The sequence below is a fragment of the Cyclopterus lumpus genome, chromosome 14, assembly GCF_009769545.1.
Source record: "Cyclopterus lumpus isolate fCycLum1 chromosome 14, fCycLum1.pri, whole genome shotgun sequence".
Classification (NCBI taxonomy): domain Eukaryota; kingdom Metazoa; phylum Chordata; class Actinopteri; order Perciformes; family Cyclopteridae; genus Cyclopterus; species Cyclopterus lumpus.
In genome coordinates, this window is record NC_046979.1 from 9121491 (window position 1) to 9144746 (window position 23256).

Genomic DNA, 23256 nt, shown 5'->3' on the forward strand with positions numbered 1-23256 from the left:
TTTATAATAATAATAATAACTTTATTCATGTGGCACCTTTAAACACAGAGTTTACAATGGGCGTTGACAGACACAAATAAAGTAAAGCAATTAAACAACCGAAAGATGAAACAGAACAAAGCAAAACAAAGTCCAACCCTGATAAAACAGTAAAAAAATAAATGAATAAAATACAATCATTTTGTAAAATCTACAATAAAATAAAGCAGTAAAAACTATTTGATATTTAAATCTAGTTCCAAGTTTTCACGGAACAGAATCTTTCTTTTTTTTAACGCTCTTAACATTTTTCATTGTTTGGAAACTGTATGTGCATAAGATACTTTAAAAGTCCCTCAATCGTTTGACTGATGACAGAAACAACATGATATCACCAATAACATATCTGATTTAATTATTGCATGAATATTACGTTTGATAATATACAAGAAAACTGTATAGACGTACAGTGTATTTTTTTACATATTTTCTTCCTTTGTGCCATGAAGTACAATTGATAAAAGTCATTGTACCTATGTGCCAATTATAATATTGCAACTGTCAATAAAACGTTGTGGTCTGATACAGAGAATTTAACAATAGTAGCCTTTATGCACCTCTTCCTTCCCAGTACAATAAATCCATAACTATATAAAAAACAGCTTTTGATTAAATGGCCAAATGTGATAATATCTTCTAACCAGAGGGCATTTGGTCCAAACAGCACTCGGTTGACAAGATGCGTTTAGGCCAAGAAGACTGGCCAAGTGTGCTGACCTGAGGACCATGTGGCAGAAAAGGACTGACTAAAGGGGCCTTTGGGCTACTTTAGTTCTCATTTGGTGTGACTTTAGGGAAGAAAAGGAAATGCTCACAGCGATGATTTATGGAGGGTTAATTATTTGCTGATAGCTTCCAGTCTTCCAGTAGCTCTCCATTAACCAGGAGTAGCAATAGATGATAAACCATAATTGCTAACCAGTGAACAAAACAAGGTCAGTAATGGCCCTATTTGGATGATATAGCCTGTGATGTAATCTCCTTTGGTCTATCTGATGCATTATGTTACAGTATTAGTCGCATCTTCAGAGGGATTTTGACACGACATTGCTTAAATATCTTAATCTAATAGTGTTTTTATCATAGTGATTCATCATAATTTGTTAATAATAACCCACTACAGCTCCAGGCATTGGGAGCAAACATATATGGAAGTCTCAATGCTGGTTTGATTGAGCGGCCCCTAGAGCCGAACACAGGGGCCCCCGCACTGCTGGGAACTTGGTATTAGCTGGTGGAGGACGGGTACAAGCTTAAAATGGCTACCATGCCCTGCTCACCATCACCACCATCATCATCAGCAGCAGCAGCAGCACCACCTCAGAAGCCCATCCCCTAGCGTCCGTCCAGGGAATGTGCCCCGTATGCGCATGGGCGGAGAAACTGCCGCTGTGCGCTGTTATTATTGTAAGAGTAAATTCTTCTTCTTTTTTTTTTTTAACGAAAATGGCGTCTAGTCAGGGAGGTGTGGGAGCTGTCACGGCGCTACAAAGCCACCACTACTCCAGCGGACCCCCCTGGAGCCCGGGCATCAGCCAGTACCAGCACCAGCAGCAGCACCACACGGCCCGCAGCCTGGACCGGGCTCTGGAGGATGCCGGGTGCTCGGGGATCCTGAACCTGAGCGGCAGGAAGCTGAGGGAGTACCCGGGTCTGAGCTACGATCTGACCGATACGACACAAGCAGGTGGGTTGATGTGCGTGCGTGCGTGGACTCTAGGAAGCCACGAGTCAGTCCCAATGTGCTTCATATATATATATCTTTATTTTTAAATGTGCTCCGTATTTTATGTGAATGCAGCATGCGCGCACTGTGCGTGGATTTCTGTCTTGATTTTTTTTTTTTTAGATAGAGGCGCATTAACGCGCAGGTGACAATACTTAAAGGGACATAGCGTCCACTGAGCTGCCTTTTTGTAAATGCACATATTCATCCTGGTTGTAATGAATGCCCACTCGGGGTTCATATAAATCACGCCGGTTTCTTGCACAAGGGGCTCCGCTGCTGTTGTGGTTGTTTTGATCGACGCCAACGGCTTTCAGTAGCCGCCCCCCCGAGACACATGAATGAGGCGGCAGGCGCACCCAAGCCAGGCGCTGTGCAGTGGTTTGCACACCGAGCTGCAGTTGATTTGGCAACCGGACTGCTGGAGTAGAATATGAATGAACCGAAAGGGCAGTCGTAAATTCTCTCATTTGCGGTGAGCATGTGATACACGTACATGCTTCTCTTTCTTCTTCTTTTTTTCTCTCCTTCCTTTTTTCCCTTCTATTTTCTGCACAACCAGACAAAAGATGCAGTGTACTTGCAGCCTCACCCCCCTGGCTGCCTGGGTGCATACGGATGTAGTCTGTGAGAGAGAAGGAAGACACTTGGTCTGTTTTTGGTTTCATATGGAGGCGGATAGATGTGTATCTGCTGCTTTGGTCTTTATTGTAAGGTGTCTATTAGAGGGAATAGGGTATGCTTTCTGAAGGCTGAGTTATCAGTCTTCATGCTGTATTAGACATTTTGGTTAAGGAATAGCCTTGTCTAACTTTTACACAAAAAGGACGACAGACTATAACTAATAGTATTTTGTTCCAAGGAGCACTGTTTAGGAGAATTTTTGTTTTATATATACTATTTATACTATAAGCCAATTGAATGGATAATAGTATAATGTAATCATTGTTAATCATTCTCAGTCATTATCATGGACATCTAGATTATGCTGGATGTGAGGATGATCATTTCCGCCTCTGACATGTCTGCGTACCATATGGCGTTACCCTGTCATGTGCAGCTCATGGCAAGCTGTGGTGTGTTGGAGAGCCCTAACCCCAAGGGATTTACATTTTCTCCTCAAAGATTTTGGTACCTCCTGAGACTTTTTATTTGTTTACCTTTTTGAAAACTAGTGGATCCAAACACATACATGGTATTCAAAGTGAAGATATTTTTTTGCAAATCATAAAATAATCGTAATAAACACTAATTGGCTTGGCTAAAAGGTAATGGGTTAGTTTAATATTCAGCAGAGATTTTGGACACGCATGCAGATTGTTGCATCTCTGTGTCAGTGATCCGGATGGATGATGATGTCATTTTAAATTGCATAAACAGTGGGAAAAACCTATGCCCTTGAAGAGCTGAAACCATACATATTACAAACAGGCTGCTTTTCAGCACTAACAGGAAGTGCGTACGCTCTATTTCTGGACTCCTGGGCTGAATGTACACACTTGATATCTTACGATATACTATTATAATGACCAGTTTGTCTCTATCTGAAAAAACTGTCCAAATACATCAATATCGTTGCAAATAGGATTTGATGAGTGCACGTTATACAGCACTGAAAGTAATCAAACGAGATATGAGAGTGTGAAATGTCTGTCACACCTTTTGATATCTTGCTTACGCTGCGACTAACACAGTCACTATGATTGCTGCAGTCTTTTCACTTTTACTCGCATCTTCATTACGATGCCTTCAATGAAAGGTGTGGCAGAACGAAGTCTCACTTTGAAATGTGCAAAGATGGATAAACACCTCACAGCACCATCCTCCACATCCACTCCAATCTGTGCTGTAAAAGGAAACAGCTTTACGTTGCTGCACACAGCCTTTACATGTCACTGGATCGATGACATCCGAAGCAAAACAAGCTCATTTTAAATTGACTTGTTAGAAGAAGAAATAACAACAGATTCCTCTTTAAATTAGTATGATAGTATGTGTGTTTGCACTCTTTTACAATAAAAATCGTAATGTCCGTGGAATATATATATTTTTTAGATCCGGATGCTTCAATGAAGCAACAGCATTGTATCCCACCGTTAATTGGGTGCTTTTATAATTTCAATCCATCCCATTGTTGTTTTCAGAAGTTAAATGTGTTTTTTATACAGAAGGGGGTCCAACTGAGTGGCTTCCATCTGACTAATGAGCAGCAGAAGGCCCCGGTGTGTGTAGACACAGAGGGAAAGAGGCCTGTTCACACAAGGGTGTCTATTTGCACCGAACTCCTGGCAGTTTGTCTCCAGTCAGTTTGTTGTCCCGTGGGAAAGTGCAAAAGCTCTGAGCTGCTGCCCTGACCTTGGAGAGGGGCTACGGAGCGGTGCATCAACCTGGACAGATGTTCAGGTTCATATCCCAGCATGCTCCTGCCCGTCATTACCCTGCCCCGAGGGTATAAACACACTAAGCTGCAGCACCATGTCGTGTGTTGTCATGTGTGCCGTATTCTCAGACATACAACGTTGTGCAATATGCTATTAAACCCACAATTTTGTGTGCTTTTTGAGAGAACATCATGAATACATTTACACTACACTTGAGCATACGGGTCTTGGTTTCCTTGCTTTATGGCTGCCGCAAAGGAGAAGACGGAATCTGTCGTAGCACGAAAGAAATCTAGCGCCTTCTTGTATCCTCTTTAAAGGGTTTGGTGTAATACACACCAGCCAAATAAAGCTCCAAACTAAAAGAATGCAAGGTCATAGAACAGATAACCAAGTGAGATGTTTGTTGCCAACTGAGTGCATGTGATGGAGATCTGAAGAACAAACCAAAAGCTAGAAGATGAATTGTGTATAAAGTCCAAACTTCTATCGTGTGCTTTCAAAAGTTGGCTGAAACGGGTGGCAAAATGAATATCCCACATTTAATTTGATTTCGGCACACAGGAAGTCATTCTTGAGAAGTTTAGTTAGCTTGTGAAGGACGGTCTCCACAAGGGCACAAGTATCAAGCTGGCATTCTTGGATTTAATAATAAACTAGTGTAAATAACATAAAGAGTCACTGATCGTTTGAGTACAAGCACATTGCAGACAGACTCATTTAAAAGGCTTCCAGAGACTTGGAAATATAAAACACAGCACCACACTGTGTAGTGAAATCTAATATTCTGTGTGTCTCATGAAAGCCCATCCTGTCTTTCCTATTGTCCTGCTTGGTGTGTGAAGAATAGCATAGACTGCCGGGAGGCTACTCAAAAGTACTGCCTCCAAAAAATGGATGGTTCTCATTACTTCTAAGTAATATGAGTGTAGACTGGGAAAAAAAAGAAATCCACTTCCCTATTGGTGCTTCTTCCCTCAGGGCTCCCTTTTAGATGTGCTTTTGCATGTCAAGACAAGAGGACCTATACATACCTGTCAGTAGGAGCACAATGCCTTATCACATCAATGACGCCAACATTAAAAGGTTTGGATGATAAAACTCCCAAAAATGGAATGACGATTGTGAATAACAAATATATCCTCATGAGGTATACATACTGTTTCCAATGTAGTAAACAGTTGAGGAAGGTATCTTAGGAAAAGCTTACTGGACATTATTAAGAAAATGAAGAAGAAATCAGGTGATACCCCGGTCAGAAATCTGTGGTACCGTATTTTAAGAAGTGGATGGAAAACAAAAAGTGAACTATTCCTCACAAGCCCCGATATTGAAAGAACCATCTGAGTAGGCCAGAGTATAATGTTAAAATAAAACTACTCCGGTTAAAGGACGCTATGTTTGTTTTTGTTTCCAAGCTGTGGGTTAATTTTCTTCTGATTTACTAAAGAAATGTTTTTGTCTAATATAAAGTACAAAATAAGGACAATTACCCATTTCATGTTGTTACATCTATAATTGCTTATTTATTTCTGAAAAACAGTAAAAGAAAACAGAGTTAACCTGCACATAAGAGAAGTATGAACCATCACATGTTTGGCATTTATACTCAACATATCTTGATTGTTCAAACTGGTAGGTAACCTACATTCACTAAGTAATAATCTAATATGCAACTAAAAGGAGAAGCACTTGTGTGTCATATAAAATAATCAGACTTCAAAGTGCTCTTTGGTTGGATCAGAAGTTGATGTGACGTCTCCTCTGTGTCAATCAGCAGCCAGAGTGTCAGGCGAAGTCAACTGTACGGCCACGACTGCATCAGACTTTTGATCTCTCTCCATTCAGTCAGCAGAAACAAACATTCTGTACTATCTGCTTTAAAGGACACTTTTTTTCATTGTTATTTGTACTTCACACTATAGAGACTGTTGGAGAGAAGGTTAAACATATATGTGTCTGTGTGTGTGTGTGTGTGTGTGCAGCACAGGATGAAAATCGAGCATTATGTGAACATGAATATTTAATATCTAAAGTGCTTGTAATAATGTTTCCGTGTATGTTTATCGTGTACGAATGAATCTGTCAGTATGGGCCCGCTGAAGTACATATCTCATAAGTGTAGAGGTCGTGACTGCGATGCATGGACCAGACGAGTGTGAGCAAAGTGAAAGGTCTCAAAGCATCCGCAGACAGCCCCCGAATAAAGCAGCTGAGTCAACACAGCTGATCCAGAGACTGCCCCGGGGTAAACCCCCCCACACGGCAGCCTCGTGGACCTCTCCCAAACACTGCCAGTGAGTCGGTGACCCCTGAGATGTCGTCGTTAAAATGGCTCCTCAAAACCAGATGAGAAACCCCATTAGGGAATCTCCAGGAGCAGATGGATGGCAGGAGCACCAAGCTGACTGACCATCAAACACCTGAATCCACACGCAGACATAATGCCCGACAAAGGTTCCTGCTCACCCTGCACACTCCAGACCACGCCCACAACCTGACAGCCAGGCACTGTGGTCGCATCTGCCGTAGGGCGCAAATAATTAACCTCAATTAATCATGTTTTTGTCATGATGCTTTCCTGTTTTCATTAAATTGAACCTGGCAGTGAAATGCTGCATTCAAGTATTTTAGTCTGCGGTTTTTGTCTTTGACATTGGGATTTCTTGCAGAACATATGTTTGCGTTGTTATATTGTTATGTTATATATATTACTTTTTAATTGCAATCTTTACGCAAATAGTTTCTGTTCAGGATCCTTGTGCAGCTGTGGAGTCTGTTATTTGCTCCAACACTCAACCGGATGTCCGTTAGTGGAGAGTTTGCTGTGTCATGGGAAGACATAGCCAGACATCGTCTGCACTACCAACATAAATTGATGGCTTGGTGATTTGGCGTGAGGGTGCAGCATAGGGGCACCTCGGCGGAGGGCTCGTCTGCCTGGCGGGGCTTGTCCTGCGGGAGCTCGGGGCGACCAGCAGGTGGATAAAAGGCCCACTGTGGGCTGCAGATGGCGCATGGCCTGGGTTGGAGGAGGGAGAAGGGGGTGGAGATGGACAAGCTCACAAAGACCGCCTCCAACCCACCCCCATCGTCCATCGACCCACATGATTCAACTGCTATAGAAGAATCCCCAGTTGTTTGGATGGTCTGTGTACAGCTGGGTTACAGCATCAAGGTTAGAGCCTCAGGGAGCAGCAGGATTTACTCTTAATGTAAAACAAGTATACTCTGTGACCTCAGCTTTGGTCTTTCTCGTGTGGTAATGAGTTCATTTTCCCTTTTGTGCTGCAGACTGTCTCGTGGTCTGTTCTCACTTCTGCTTACTGGCTGCTGTCAGAGCTCAGACCACAGCTACAGAGTGAGGCCTGTCAGGTCGATTGTTGGTCATTCAAGGCACGTGTGCCTGTGCATGCGTGCGTTTGTGAATGTGTGCGTGCGTGTGTGTAAATGTCTTGGACAGTGATTCAGAAACCTTGAGGATCCAGAGGCATGCCCACGGTGTAGACTTCCAGAGGGATCATGAGTCTGGTTGATATACGATTATTTAGTAAATGATGTGCTGACTGAGTGTTCTCCTCTGCTTCATTTTTGGGCAAGAGAGCCAGTATCTAAATATTTAATCACAAGATGCAGATGAATGGAGCAGGGATTACGCTCATATTGTTGTCCCAGGGTAGTAGCAACCACTCTTGCTTGATTAATGCGGGGCTGTGATTTTTGCAGCGTGAGTTATTGTCTGTGCGAACTGTGTCACACACTTTTAAGCACAGCTCTTCCCTTCATTGATTCAACATCAGCACATACCAATGTTAACCATCTCATGGAACTAACGCATTTGATATTAATGGATTTGTTGATCTCTTAATTTGAAATAACTGCAAAACAAAATAAATTCCCATGAGCCTCAGCTTTACTTTGTGTTTAGTGCTAATTTGTGAATGTTAGCAAGCCAACAGGGTAAACTAAGATAGTGATCATAGTCAACATTGTACCTGCTAAATATTATCACATTAGCATTAGTCATTGTGACTAATCATCTGTTGTTTGCAACTGATCTTTCAACAAAGGTGTGGAGTGAGTTCAAAAATTTTTTGCACAGTCATACAATTCAAAAGCCATTACTGGACCCCTCCCAGTGAGATCAATATTGACAATACTGAGATATTAAACTGCCAGTAGCACTCAAACCTTCCAGCCCAAGACTCTGGTGTAATCTTAGACCGGTGTAAGATGAAGAGGCATCACTGAGATGTATTGATTAGTCATTCAGCTCTATGGCCTCATGCCTGAAGCATACATAATGGATGGTGCCCAAATCTTCAAGAGATTATAATTCATATCTGTCTTCAAAGTGTCCTCTTTCTCCGCCTTGCAGATTTGTCCAAGAATCGTCTCACGGAAATCCCACCAGAAGTGTGTCTGTTCGCCCCCCTCGAGTCACTCAGCCTCTACCACAACTGCATCAAGTGCATCCCAGAAGCCATTATCAATCTGCAGATGCTGACTTATCTTGATATCAGGTGGGTCATTGCTACCCCTATACTTTCAGTTTGGTCCCTATGTCTCCGTACACACTCAAGTGAATGAATGTGAGTTTGTTTTTTTTAAGTGCTAGTTTTCGCTTCCAGTACATTTAACAGGGCCAAAAAGGCTTTCATGAAAGAGAGGTGTTTCCTCTTTTGCTGAAACTCAATTCCCAGTGAACAGATACTCGCTGTCACTGTGGAGGAGGACTCGGATGCAGAGTGGAGGTTTAACTAACAGTATATTTATTTCTTAACAAAAAAATCACAGGGAAAAAACCTGGAAACGACTAACAAAAAATCACAGGGAAAAAAACCTGGAAACGACTAACAAAAAATCACAGGGAAAAAACCTGGAAATGACTAGCTCCTCCGAAGAGGGATGAACGGGAACAAAATAATTATCTAACACTAGGTTCCTGGACTTGACTATGACAAGGCGTGTGTGCAGGACAAAGGATCAGACACACTGGCACAGGACAAGGGGAGACACAGACTATATGTACACATGAGGGAAGTGGGGAAACAGGTGGACACAATCAGGAATCAGGGAAGACAATCAGCCTGGTGACACAAGAGGAAGGGCACGGAACCTGAAACGAAAGGAGAGTTAATTTCCAAAATAAAAGTCACAAAAAAAACATGGAGACAGGACAAAAACCCAACTTGACATACAGGTGTGACAGTTACATGCTTCTGGGTACTGTTTTAAATGTAGGTCACTGTTTTATATCTCTCTACAGCCGAAATCTCCTGTCAGTTTTGCCAAAATACTTGTTCAGCCTCCCCCTCAAAGTTCTACTGGTGAGCAACAACAAACTGGTGTCCCTCCCCGAGGAGATCGGCAAGGCCAAAGAGTTGATGGAACTGGTGAGCAGTGTGTATGTGTCAGCAGTGCATCGAATGAACCTGTGTGTATTGTACCGCCAGAGGACTACCATTTCCTACACTTTGTCTCCCCCTGCAGGATGTGAGCTGTAATGAGATCCAGGTGCTGCCGGCTCAGGTGGGGAGGCTACATGCCTTGCGAGAACTCAACATCAGGAAGAATTGTCTTCACATGCTGCCTGAGGGTCAGTCCATCACACCCTTTGTTTCCCTCACTTTGTTCCTTTATTAAGAAGCAGACATAAAGGCAGTCGCGGATACCGTCCCGTTCTCTGCATGCATTTGAATAAGAGTGAAATAAATGAAATGATACAACACAATCACTCCCTTAAGTTGGACGTTTTGAGACGTTTTTTTAATGGAGAAATCTGCATGACAAAAAGTTTGTGCATCAATTCTGATCGAGTTCCCCAAATGTAAAGTGCAGCCAACACTCGCTGGAGTACTCCTTTTTTAACATAACATTAGCCTAGATACCAATGTGAACTTGGCTCAGTTTATTGGGTGAGGCAGTACTCAATTAAGTTCAACCCACCGGCATTACAAAGAAGACATTTTTTTCCCATCATATATTGGAAGCAGTACATTACATTCAACAAAAAAGCTGTTCTCTGGTCTGTTCTTGCAGAGTTGGCTGACCTGCCCCTCATCCAACTTAACTTTTCCTGCAATAAGATCACAGAGATTCCTCCAGCTTACAGGAAACTCAGGCAGCTGCAGCACATTATCCTCGATAACAACCCTATGCAGTCTCCACCAGCACAGGTACGTGCATTCATCTCACAATTCTGTCTGTGCACAATATATGTATGTGTATGTGTATATATGGTGTCAGCATGCAGCACACATCTTCTTATCTGAAATGGAGGTGACAGGCCCCTCCCATTCTCATGAACCTGGTTCAACTGTGTCATCTAGGGGAGGAACATATTCATCTTTCAACAACTCAGACACCTTGTGTGCGTTTGTGCATTTCAGATTTGTCTCAAGGGCAAAGTGCACATATTCAAGTACCTGAACATCCAGGCGTGTAGGATGGACAAGAAACCGGACACCTTGGACCTCCCCTCTCTCAGCAAACGTTGCCTTCCACAGCCGCTTACAGATAGGTACAGACACAGTTATTGTTATTGTTTTATCATGATGTGACACACAATACACCTAATGTTTGTATCATATCTATTCCTTTGAAAATATTTATTTGCATCAACACAAAAACTCCCTTGACGATATGTGTTATGTTCATTCTGTGCTCGCAAATTGGATTTCATGCTTACCTGATAGAACTTTTGTGTTGTTTATTTCCAGCATGGAAGATTTTTATCCCAGTAAGAACCACGGGCCTGACTCTGGAATTGGAAGTGACAATGGTGACAAGAGGCTGTCTACTACTGAGGTCAGAGTTCAAACACTCGAGATTAACTGATGCAACATTTTGAGATGCATAAATGTCAAAGTACACCTTTTGGCATAAGTTAATATAAAGTTACTTATTAGATCATAATTCAGCCTCACAATCAGATGTAGAAAAATAGACGGGTACAACAAACAAATCCAAAGAGGCCAAATACAGGTGGGCAGTCTAGACGAAACAACAGCCAGGTAGGCATGGCAACGAGACAGCAGAGTATCTGCTCACTGGGCACTTGGTAGACGGGCTAATGGGAGGCAGTTGTGCAGGCAGGTGGTTGGCTGATGTGGGAAGGTCTCTGAGGGTGACTGGTGGGCAGATGGGGGTTAATTGAGTCTAGACATGTAGAAAATGAACAACTTTGAAACACATGTGTGGGAGTACACACAAAAGTAACCTCTGTGGTGCTGCTGAGTCAAAGCATAGCATAAGTACCATTATTCTTAATATATTAACAGTCATCGTTTGTTCTTTTTTCTTCCTGCAGCCTTCAGACGATGACACTGTCAGCCTGCACTCTCAGGTCTCAGAGACAGCCCGTGCCGATGCGCTTTCTCTTCTCTCTAAAATGGATTCCGTCAAAGGTTACCGAAAATAAGTATCACATATTCCCCTTTGGCAGCTATAACAGAGACACGGGGGTTGTTGAGTGCCTAACATGTGACAGTTTATTTGATGAACGCGGATGCTTCCTCCCTCTATCAGATCAGGATCTCTATGACTTTATAGATCCCAACCCGGAGGAGGACCCTGCTCTGTCAGAGTGTGACGGGCAGCAGAGCAGTCATGTGTCTTGTATCAAGGTATGAATCAATCAATTCATTCATTCATTAATCAATCAATCTATCAATCAATCAATTGGCCCCTGACATGGTGTGTGTGTGTTTCAGGAACTGGAGAAAGTTCTTAATATGTCACACCAAAGCAAAGATAAAGACGGCTGGAAAGAGGAGTCAGGGTGAGTTCATAACTCATTCATTACGTTACTCATCGCTTAGTCATTGTACAATGCATGATATTCATTTTACTGATGAGAGTGCAAAAAGAGTTTGGTGGAAGAAAGGAGTTTTCTGATCACAGAGTTTACGGTAATGAGCCGCAGGTCAAACCTGGATACATTTACAGTGCAAACAAAGAGCATGAACAGAAGCTTTCTGCAGCTGCTGCGTTGCAGTGTTAATCTAACATGTGTCTCTTTGGATTTAAAATTCACCATAATAGTGAGGCTATTTCAGTACAAAGCAAAAAAAGATCTTTATATGTTAATAAATATATATATATATAGAATTAACAAAGGATTTCCACAAATCAACGATAGCAATCATCCATAAGCACTGGTCACAGCAGCTCCATCTGGTTCTTTCATCGCCAGTTGCAAGGACACTGGGAATATTTTGCGGAGTTTGCAAATGCTAGACAATCGTGTGCAGATGTGATTTACTATTGCATTGAAAAGATACATTTAGATGACATGATTTAGTTGATATACACATGACTATGTCAAAGAGGCCTTAGTGTTTTGACATCTGGACCGAGGCTTTCTGGATTCGTTGTTGTGGCGCTCTCCTCGCTTTGCAGACCTTTTTGAGAATTTGGCCAAGATTATGGTATAGGTAGACGATTAGAGTTTATGATGATTATGCTAACTTCCATCTTTAACTTTTTCCAGCTCTGATAAGGAGCAGCTAGTTGAGGAAGAGGATGATGAGCTAAAGGAAGTGCTGGATCTGAGGAAGATTGCTGTTCAGCTTTTGCAGCAGGAGCAGCAGAACAGGTGTGTTGGTCTCACTTGTCTTCTAGTAACAAAACAAAAGCCAACCTATTCTTACTGAAACACTCTGCACTGCCATTGGCTGCACTGCTAAAATCCACCTCCTTTTTTATGTACAACACACAAAAAGTTCCTCTCATCAAACCTGTGTTTGTGGAGTGATTCTCACTTTCTCAATATCCACGGACATCCCCAAATGTCACCCCATCATCACCAATTTGCCTCTTTCATCTCTGCTCTCGAAATCAGATTCTTATCAGCATGACTGACCTCTCCCCTTGTCCTCTCCTGATATTTTTTTATTTCCTGCTCTCCCTGAACTCGGCTGCTGCGCCATTTGATTGGTGGCTTCTAGACGACGGTCCTTAATTTGCAGAGCGGAGAGTCTCATTCACCGACGCAGAGTGACGGGCCGTGCTCACAGGTAGATGGACTTTCTTTCCTCATCAATCAGAGATTATTTGTGCGTCAAATTGGGAAGATAATCTTGTGTCGTGTCCATGAGCACGCAGGAAATCTAAGCGGTTTTCATTATAGAACTGGTTGAATTTTAAACTTTGTAAATCGGTGTTCGGACATTTTATCTTATTCATCGTGCCGATGAGTTGCCCTTTGTTGCACAACTGTGTGTGTGTGTGTTACATTTCCATTGAATTTGATCACCCGCATTTGTTAGCAAGATATCAGTGGAGTCCTCTCTGTTGGTTCTTGTTTTCGTGAATCACAGTAACTGTCTCTGTTTCTGTGTACAGGTTCCTAAGTTACTCTGGAAGCTCAGGCAGCAAACCGAGGCCCCCTCCTCAGACCGCTCGCAGGTACGTGCTGTCACACGTGTTCAGTCTCGCCCACCAGAAGCACACATTTACAGTGGGGCCCTCGTAGAGAGCCTGTGGTAGTGATGCCCAGAAACAAAGCAATATATCTGCTTAATTCGTTTTAAGCTATAACGTATCTTTTTATTTATTGATGGAAATTGGTGGTATACAGAAAGTAAATTGGGAGACATTAATGGTACAATCTCCCTTTGTTTTTGTTTTTTTCCCCAGACAAATAACATCATCCAACAATACTTTAAACTATAAATAATAAATAAATAAAACACACAAAGTGATACTAATAGTAAAAAATAAAAATGATATAACTTATCTCTGTTTGATCTTTGTCATGTGTACAAAGACTTTTTAGAATTTTAGGGGAATTCATAATGGTTTTGATGGCGTTCTAATAGGCAAATATTTCACTTCTACTATGATATATTTTTCTTACGACCTAATATTATAGGCAAATATATATATATATAAGCTCAAATATTTTACAATGACGCCTTTCTTTATTTTTCTTTTATTGTCAAAAAGAAATTAAAAGAAGCCAAAGAGCTAAAAAGTTTTCATCCATTCAATAGTCCAATAGTCTAAACATAAATATTTTACATATAGAATCATATTAAACTGAATAACGACAGATTTTAGTGAGGTATTTCTGCTTGACAGATGACTTTAATGGTGTGTTCAGGTTAATCGCAGGACAGTTCAGTCGTGTCTAATCAGACATGATGATGTTCAGCCTCATGCATAAGCTTACTAATAGAATGCATTATTTTATTATTATTAAGCCCTTACACAAATGGACACCTTAGGCCCAGAGTGTCTCTAATGCTAACTGAACTTAAAACAACTGATACAGTCATCGGATGCTATTCTTGTCTTTATTCTAGTGCTTCTCTGGATGAAGGCAGTTGTGGGGCATCAGTGCTGAGTGGACAGGTACAAACTCTTTGACTTGAAGTAAACATATCATAAGTGATCAGTCACTTTGTGTCTCCCATTCCTCATGTGATGTTTTCTCTCTGGAGGGTGCGGGGAATGATTTTAATGGTGTCCGTCTACTTTGACAGCCTTCTTCCTCCTGCTCATTCGATGGCAGCCTGAAGTCAGATCAGTCGGATTCGGAGCCAAATTGGCCCGAAGTCCCACCGGTCCTCAATCAGAATGAAGATCGCAGGAGGAACAAGTATCTGAGAAAAGATTATCTGAAGGTATGAGCGTACACACATCTCCCCGTAACTGCAGCAGCCTAATTGAAATGGGTCCTCTGCACAACAAGCCTCATTAGTTGCATGAGCATATATTCTCACCCTCGGAGGATTAGTTGTGTATTTCTCATGCACCTCTATCGGCATCAAGGCTGGCAGAAAGCTTTGGTCATTTGTTGTGTTTTGTTTGATGGTTTGATTGAAGATAACATAGTGAAAGAATGTATGATGAATTACTAAATGATCTCACCCGTGGCACATATGTTAGTAAATTCATGAAAAGTGCTTTTCCTTTCCTGACAGTACAAGTGTCAGAGTGCTCGGAAAAACTCCAGTGGGAACGACGACTGTGAGGTGGGTGTGAGAAACATCCTGTGTGAACGGAAAACCACAATATCTTATCATCTTAAACCATCCTTCAGTTTTCAGACAATGCCCATTCTTAATTTTATTCATGTATTGTCTCCAGGAGGGCTTGCGCAACGTTGATTTCAGCACCACTCTGACTGTTTTTGGTTTAAAGCCAAGATCAGGTAATACGCACGTTCTTGTTCATTTGTAAGATCTCTTCTGAAAAGATTTCTGAAGATTAAATAGATACTTGAAAGAATGTAAACAATCAAGGCTTGACACTTAGGTATAAAACAAAATGAGAGAGAGCTAACGGTTTATTTTTCTGAGGAGACCTTCACATCATTGGGCTTAGCTAAATTACTCTATATTACATTATGTGCACTTAGCTTCTACTAATATGTATATTTAATACAGCTTGTATTAGCGAAGCAGTTCTGCATGTTAAGCCAAGGCTCGTATCTGAAGCCAAGATATTGTTCTAGGTGGAGTCTCAGTGTCCTTTCTCTGGAAGTGGGGAAGGTTTCTGAGGAACTGTTGCTCTTCTCTCTATCAGTGCGTTAACAGATCAAGGCTGATTAACAACTTTTCCTGCTTTATTTTTGGTCCATGGACGTTTTTATCAATATTAATTTATAGCAATCTGAAAAAACACAAGGTCAGATCAAAAACATATTTAAAAGTGAATATACTTTAAAAAAATACTACTAAAAGTCCTGCATTGAAAACCGTAGTTCAATAAAAGTGTAAGTTTAAGCTGGAAAATGTATTGGCAGTAAAATGACTAATTACTATTAATTATGTGAGCAGTAATTTATGCATTTTTTGCAGTTGGTTTAGCTGCTTTGTTTTAACATTTATACAAGGCTGCAACTAAATTAATATTTTCATTATGGATTAATCCGCTGATTATTATTGATAAATGGATCAACGGTATTATGAATATTATTTTGCAGAAAATGGAAATACTAAAGTAAAATACAAGTAACTACATTTGTACTAAAGTACTGTACTGAAGTACAAAAAACGGTGTTGTCTTTATGATTGTGAAGAAGATATCATTTCAATAAACAAGAAACTGAGTTGCATACATTAGACCCCTTTGTAAGATGTTTGGAAAGATGACAATTAGATGGCTGCCTGATAAATGATAGATATAGAGTGGCATTTTTAGTTGTAAATCAACTCTTATCATTAAACTCCTTGAATAGTGTCTTATATTTAAAATAACATCTTTGGAAAACATTCATATTTATACTGTATACTGTAAGAAGCTGAGTTTCCTGAAAGAAGGAGGATTTGTGTGGGATGCTACTTTTAAGAGAAGAACGTTTTTCGTTGAGTTGTGGGAAATGTCCTCGTCCGTAGTAGAAGAACTAAAGACAAAAGGTGAGGTAGGAAGTTAGAACCATTTCAATGGAAGTAACGATGCAATGATTTGTGTTTCGACACAATGTGGCTTGTTTCATTGTGACGTCGCTTTTTCTCTCATTTAAAAAAAAAAAAGATTGTATTCAGATTTCTTATTTGGACATGGGGCTTTGTTTAGTTTTTTCCCCCTATAAGAGTACCGGCTTTCCAGTAAAGTGTGAGTTGAATGTACCTGTTATCACCCTGACCTGAAGTAGACCTCACATGGCCCGTGGTTGAATGGTCAGTTGTAGCTGTATCTAGCTTCCTCTTTTGCATTTCACTGTGTGTTCTCTGTAACTCCCCTTTCAGCCTTCACCAAAGGAAGCCGCCAGGAGTACACCTCGACAGACCCCAGCTTCACTATGAGGAGGAAGATGGAGCACTTGAGAGAGGAAATCGAGCAGATAGGACTCTTACGGCAGGTCAGAAGCTTCCCGGCTTGTTTATGCAATCTGCGCAAATCATTGAGTTAGTCAGAGGCCACACTGTCAGATCCTGCTTTTGTTCCAGTGTTTGTCGGAGTGTGTGTGTGTGTGTGTGTCCGTCCTCACAGAGCATTCACATTAAGTGATACAAAAGTGTCACAACTGACATCTCATTTTGCCTATGCAGCATAGCTTAAGGTGTTTCACTTGCTGCCTGACCATAGCTGCCATGCTTACGCGCTATTTGATGTGCTGAAAACAAAAGAACGCAAATTGCAAACACTTTCCTGTAATGTGACCGTACGCAAAGACTGGACACTTCCCCGGCATCAATATCTCACAATGCAATGCAGAGGTGTTCAATGTAAGTTTCAGTACAAGATTCCACTTTGCTAGATGTTGTGTATTTTATGAATCGGTTCAGACTTTGAGGTTGCCACGGTTACCACAGTTACAGTGACGCTCTCAGTCTACAGCTCAGTGCGTCCAAAAAGATGCATACGTCCGTTTATTCACACAAAAGTATGTTGACAGTACACATATTGAGTATGTAGTGCAGAGCATGTGACTCAAACAATTGAAGGAAACATGGTGTTCATTTATTTTAATGACAACCACAACGTGTGCAGGTTTTTTTACTGCAGTGTACTTTTCGGTGCTTTTGGAAGAACATTTCCAGAGCCTCTCGGTATTCCAAGTCAGAAACGTCTGGTCCAATTATGGAGATCCACAGGCAAGATGGTCTCCTTGCAGCCTGTTGCGGCTGTTTGCCTTGTAGTAAGACGTAGTAGTTTTTAGGAGCACTAGTTCTTTAGCAGTCCTCGCTCGCAGTAGATTATGTTGGAGTAGTTCCTCGTTATGCACTCACAGAAAGAAGCCTTGTTGGGCTGCCGAGTGTTCTTGTAGAGGAGGATCTGCCATTTTCAGACAGTGTTTAGACAAGAATGACAGGTGGATTCTTGGAAGTGTTAAGAGTAGTTCAGAATTGCCCTTGTGCGAACATGCAGAGGTACATTTTTCCTTCATTAGTATAGCTACAGATAGGCTTATTCCTGTCTAATTCCTCATAACAGATTAATCCACTTCAATTCACTTTAACTTGTTTGAGGCACCACACTTTGCAAACATTAAAAGGTCACTGTGGATTTTGTGTGAATTTCCTAAACAGCAGTTCCGAAGTGTTTTACAGTTGGAAGAAAAGGCTGACGGGATTAATAGAGACAGACCAGACAGTGTAAAAGGACACAAAGCGGGAGGCTGTTTCAAAGCTGAGAAGCAACAAAAGCAAGAAAAAAGGAACGCAAGGCATGCACTTTACTGGGAAACCCGCCGCTGACTTGTTTCTATATAAGGAGTTTGGGGCCCATCTTTTTTGACTTTGTCATTTTGTGTCCATTCTTAATATCTGAAATCGTAATTCTTAATATTTCAAGGCCTTCTTTTCCAGGTTGGTTTTAAAGTCTCGACCCTTGACCTTAACAAAGAAGTCAAGTCAACTTTCTATCTGAATAAAATCATTGTGATTGCTGGTGAGAGATTGCAATACGTTCTAGTCCCAGGCCGGTGCTCTGAATGGAAACGACTGTTGTTCCCCGACGAGTTCGACCCAAGGCCAGAACGGATCTTATCTTGCTCCTCATGGACTGGATGTCAAACACAACACATTTCCTGGACTCTGTCCAGAATTTGGATGTTGACGAAACGGTGGCCACCCTCGTGAACATAAACAAATAGGCTTTCTTCTATGATGGCAGATAAGGCAACACATATTCCAATCTTTCAACACTCCGAGCTTGCTTCTTTGGAAAGTCGAACACGCATTACTAAAATATGTTGAGACCTATAGGCTGAATTCAGGTATTATATTATATATATATATATTTAGTCAATGGTCACATCACAAGCAGAGGAGCATCACAGCTTTCATTGGGATCATGCTACACATATTTCATAGAATTGCCATTAAGAAACATCCAGCCACTGAACACACACACAGACACACACACACACACACACACACACACACACACACACACAGAGGGACAGACACTATAGCAAGGTTAAAGAGAGAGTGTTAAACAGTGAGTGACTTTGCTCAGAGTGGATGCAGAAAACTGAATCAGGAAATCGGTGCAAATGAAAAATGTATCATCACAATACTTGATGTGAAGACAGAGACCAGACAAAGTCCAGAAATCCTAGGAGAGATTCTTTGATCCAGGTGAAACGGGAGCGGGATGGAGACCAGCAGAATTAGCTTTAAAGTTCTATGAACCACCAAAGTTATACTTAACTTATACTTCCTCACATAGTATAGCCTAACTATTGTGGGAAGAGTTCACAGTTAGTTCAACAAGTGTTTTCTATTCAATGAATATTCCTCTTCCAGCAGCAGAAAACGCTCATCTTGATTACTCGTGTTCATACATGCACACAAAAACCGTCTTTGAAAAGCCTTGCATCAGATCCAAAAATAATTTTTTTATATAACCCTTTTGTATTTAAAAAGTCCTACGGCATTTCAAAGAGTTGAAGGTGCTACACCTTTAAACGCTTTGAAATGTTTAGGAATTTTTTAATTGCGATTATTGTTTAGCAAGACAAAAACATTCTCTGGAAAATCAAAATGATTGTGTTGTAGGTCATGAGCAATAGTATCTCACATACCCTCCCAAACACAGGGCACACTCCTCAGACGATCAGAGGAGACGGACGTCATTATGAATATACAGTATGAATACAGTAATGCCATAACGTTGTTGCTATTGTGTTTGCAGAACATGGAGTCCAGGCTGAAGGTGTTGCTCCCAGACGATGTTGGAGCTGCTCTGATGGATGGGGTTGTCCTTTGCCATTTAGCCAATCACATTTGTCCTCGGTCTGTTGCCAGCATCCATGTGCCGTCTCCCGCAGTGGTAATAAATGAGCATTGCATGCAGTGTTGTCAACAGCACATTACAGCTTGATGAAATGTATTTTTGTGTCTCTAACATGATTTATATTCTGGCCTCCAGCCAAAGCTTAGCATGGCTAAATGCCGTAGGAATGTGGAGAACTTCTTGGATGCTTGTAAGAAGCTGGGTGTAACTCAGGTAATATTATTATGATAATATATATAATGTGTTCAATGCAAGCATGGCTTTCCCTGTATTTGACTTTACTTTATGTTTTTCTTTTTAAGATATATGATTTGCTAAATATAGACAGCCTTTAACGATCTTTAAGAAAGTCCAAGTTTTTCCCAAGAAAACCTGATAATTGTGTTGATGATCTATGAATTCAATTAAAATAACACAGCTAGAGAATGCATGATGATTGTAGATCATAGAAATATCACGGATGAATATCTTAAAACCTCAAATAAACCCCAATATATCTGCATCAGAGGTGAGTATGTTTTTTGGGGGCGTATGAACCAACCCTTTAAATGACATGGGAGAGGAGAAGCTATGGAAGTGCCACCTGTCTTTTGTTGCTGAGTGTAAGACTGAGTGTTGCTGAGTGTAAGACGTCCCTCTGCCCACTCAGGACAAGCTGTGTCTGCCCCATCACATCCTAGAAGAGCGCGGCCTGGTGAAGGTGGGTGCGACTGTCCAGGCTCTGCTGGATCTGCCCGCATCCAAGCCCACACAACTGTCAGCCGTTTGAACCCGCAGTCATCCAGCCCACCCTTCTCCCCAGCCCGATCCCACACCCCGTAGCCGGGGACCAGAGAGCCCCTCGGGGCGAGGACCCAGCGGCTCGTGGGTCTCCGGGAGTTTGCTTCTGCCTGACTGAAACAGGAGACCGGAGGTCGAAGCGCCTCGGCCTCTTCCGCCGCCACACTTCCCGTGCATCTCATTTTCACTTGTATCCTGTTCCAAGTTACTGGGGTCATCCTGTATGTGTGTGGACTAGCAATGTGACTGTGTGCGTCCTGAGGGGAGACGTTGAAGACGTCCCTCTCAACACGCTCAGTGACTATTGAGGCTGCAAGTGCCGATGCTGACAACGTTTCCGCGCTGCTGTTGGAGACATTGTCGGTAAGGAGATGACAGACATGTGACTCACTCTTTCACTGAAGAGACATATGCTGGCCACAAACCACTGACTGACCTCAAGGGGTTCTTACACTCTTGGGTTTCTCTTCTTTTTGTGGAATTTATTTTACCCCATGAAAATCAATTTTTGAATTTGATAGTGTTGTTTTTTGTTTTTTTTAACATTAGGTCCCTGCTGTATCTGCTTTTCAGCAGCCAGACCTGATTCCTAAGTTGTGTTGACTGTTTTGAGCTATCACATCTCCACTGCTTTTTTGAGGGAGAAAAGTGAGGTCTTACTGGAGGTCGTACATCTGGAGACATTCTGCCCGTTTTCCCTCAAACTCTGGTGTAGTTTGGTCATATTTAAACTACTGTACAAATCAATACTTGGTTTTCTCAAAACCAACCTGCATGCCGTGAAATTTGACCACTGTGAGAACACGTGCTAGGCTTGAGAAGCGCCACGGTCCTGTTTTGTAGGGTTTTTTTTCATTGTACATGCAAGGTTTCTGGTTTTTGAAAATTATTCTGTATAACTTTTCTAAAGATTTTATACTTTCTTTCCAGTCATTGCCAATCATCAATTGCCATTTTGTTCCCAGTTCAGAGCATGTGTTTGCAATGCAAGGACTTGACTGCTTTGCATAACCTCTGATGAAACATGTTCATGGTGTATGTGTGTGTGTGTGTGTGTGTGTGTGTGTGTGTGTGTGTGTGTGTGTGTGTGTGTGTGTGTGTGTGTGTGTGTGTGTGTGTGTGTGTGTGTGTGTGTGTGTGTGTGTGTGTGTGTGTGTGTGTGTGCGCGCGCGTTTGTGGGTGGAGTCCTTCTACACACTGCCACCCTGCTGCCGTGTGTGTGGTTTCTGATACAGTTCATTGTTTCAGGGAAAGGAAATTATTTATGTATTTATTCATTACATTTTTACGTTGTTGCTTCGAATGTCTTAACCCTGATCGCCAATTCAGGTGTGGTGCATCTGAACGTTTAGATCTGAAAATCTGAAAATGACTGAAAGCAGCTGGAAGAGTAGCTCCTCTGAATCATCTGCATAACACATATTGGCGTAACGTGACAGCTGTCACACTTAACAACACGCTAAACAAATGTGTTTGCACCATTTGTCAGTGGAGCCAACAGCAACAGGTAGCTGCTTAAAATGTTGACAAAAGTTATTAGGTTCTTATTTAAGGATTATTATTTCTGCAGAGCAATATCAATCTTATTGTCAGGCAAGCGCTGCGGTGCACCATTCATTTCATGTTTAGGTCTCCAACATGGGGGAAAAAACTAAAATGATAGTGGAAATTAAAGTAAAGTAAAGCTTTAAATCAATAAATATCAATATCAGAAGTAAGAGTGGCAATGATGATAGTCAAAGGTTTCCTGTGTTTTAATGGTTTATTTAACATATCGGGATCAACATTTGCCTGTGCACCTTTGAAGAGAAGCTGAGGACTCGTATTGACCTCATTGACGCTTCGGTCATTCAATGAAATGACCTGTGGCTATTAAAGGCTTTGCTAGACGTAAAACCCCATGTTTAAAACAGAACGATTAGAGTTGTAATGTCTAGTGAAGACGAAGCTAATCCTGATGCAAATAGTGCTTAAAGAGGACAACTAGTGCTTAAAGCCACTTCAACACCTTGGAAGTTCACAAATACCATGTTAAACAGCATTGAAACATCTCAAAACATGACGCATTGTGCCTTAAATTGGGTGTATTATGAGTTTTTTTTCTGCAGTCTTATGTGATTACACTTTTGAGTTCATGAAATGCACCTGCCATTATTAATTTTTTTTTTTTTTAATCCACGAGTTATAGTTTTCCTCCCTGTACTTATTTTTTTTCGGAGGAGGCTTTATATTCTGTCAGAATGAAGTTCGATGTTGAATAAATCCATGGTTTTCAGTGCATAGACGACCAAAATCTGAGACTGAGTGCCTGAGGTTAATTAACGGCATGACGAGCACCCGTCAGCTGTTTTTGGTGTTTGAATGCTCTAACTAAGAATCTCTGCTTTCTCTGAACGGGCTGTATTATTTTCCACGGACGAGTTGCCACAGACACAAAACAATACGACCATCAGAACAAGTAGCTCCTTAACGGATGAACACATATCTGCAGTATACAGTGGGCTGTATCTTCAAACATCATCGACTGAACTTGTTGCATATTTATCAACGTGTCAAATGTTCATTTGCTTATTATAAAAAAAACACAAGCTGCTGTTATGGAATTGGAGCACACGGCGTTATGATCGCATTACA

General features: G+C 41.4%; 1 protein-coding gene across 1 annotated transcript; it reads left to right on the forward strand.

The window, feature by feature from the left end:
• Positions 1 to 1389: 1389 nt before the first annotated feature.
• Positions 1390 to 22920, forward strand: lrch2 (leucine-rich repeats and calponin homology (CH) domain containing 2). The gene is made up of 21 exons (XM_034549491.1): positions 1390 to 1726; positions 8525 to 8669; positions 9416 to 9542; positions 9640 to 9745; positions 10189 to 10325; positions 10539 to 10669; positions 10869 to 10956; positions 11459 to 11555; positions 11677 to 11774; positions 11862 to 11929; positions 12641 to 12745; positions 13098 to 13166; positions 13495 to 13557; positions 14457 to 14505; positions 14637 to 14777; positions 15078 to 15128; positions 15244 to 15307; positions 16848 to 16960; positions 19741 to 19878; positions 19978 to 20055; positions 20492 to 22920. Exons 1-21 carry the CDS (start codon positions 1393 to 1395, stop codon positions 20609 to 20611), a joined length of 2322 nt encoding a protein of 773 aa, XP_034405382.1. The 5' UTR covers positions 1390 to 1392; the 3' UTR covers positions 20612 to 22920.
• The last annotated feature ends 336 nt before the right edge of the window (positions 22921 to 23256 follow it).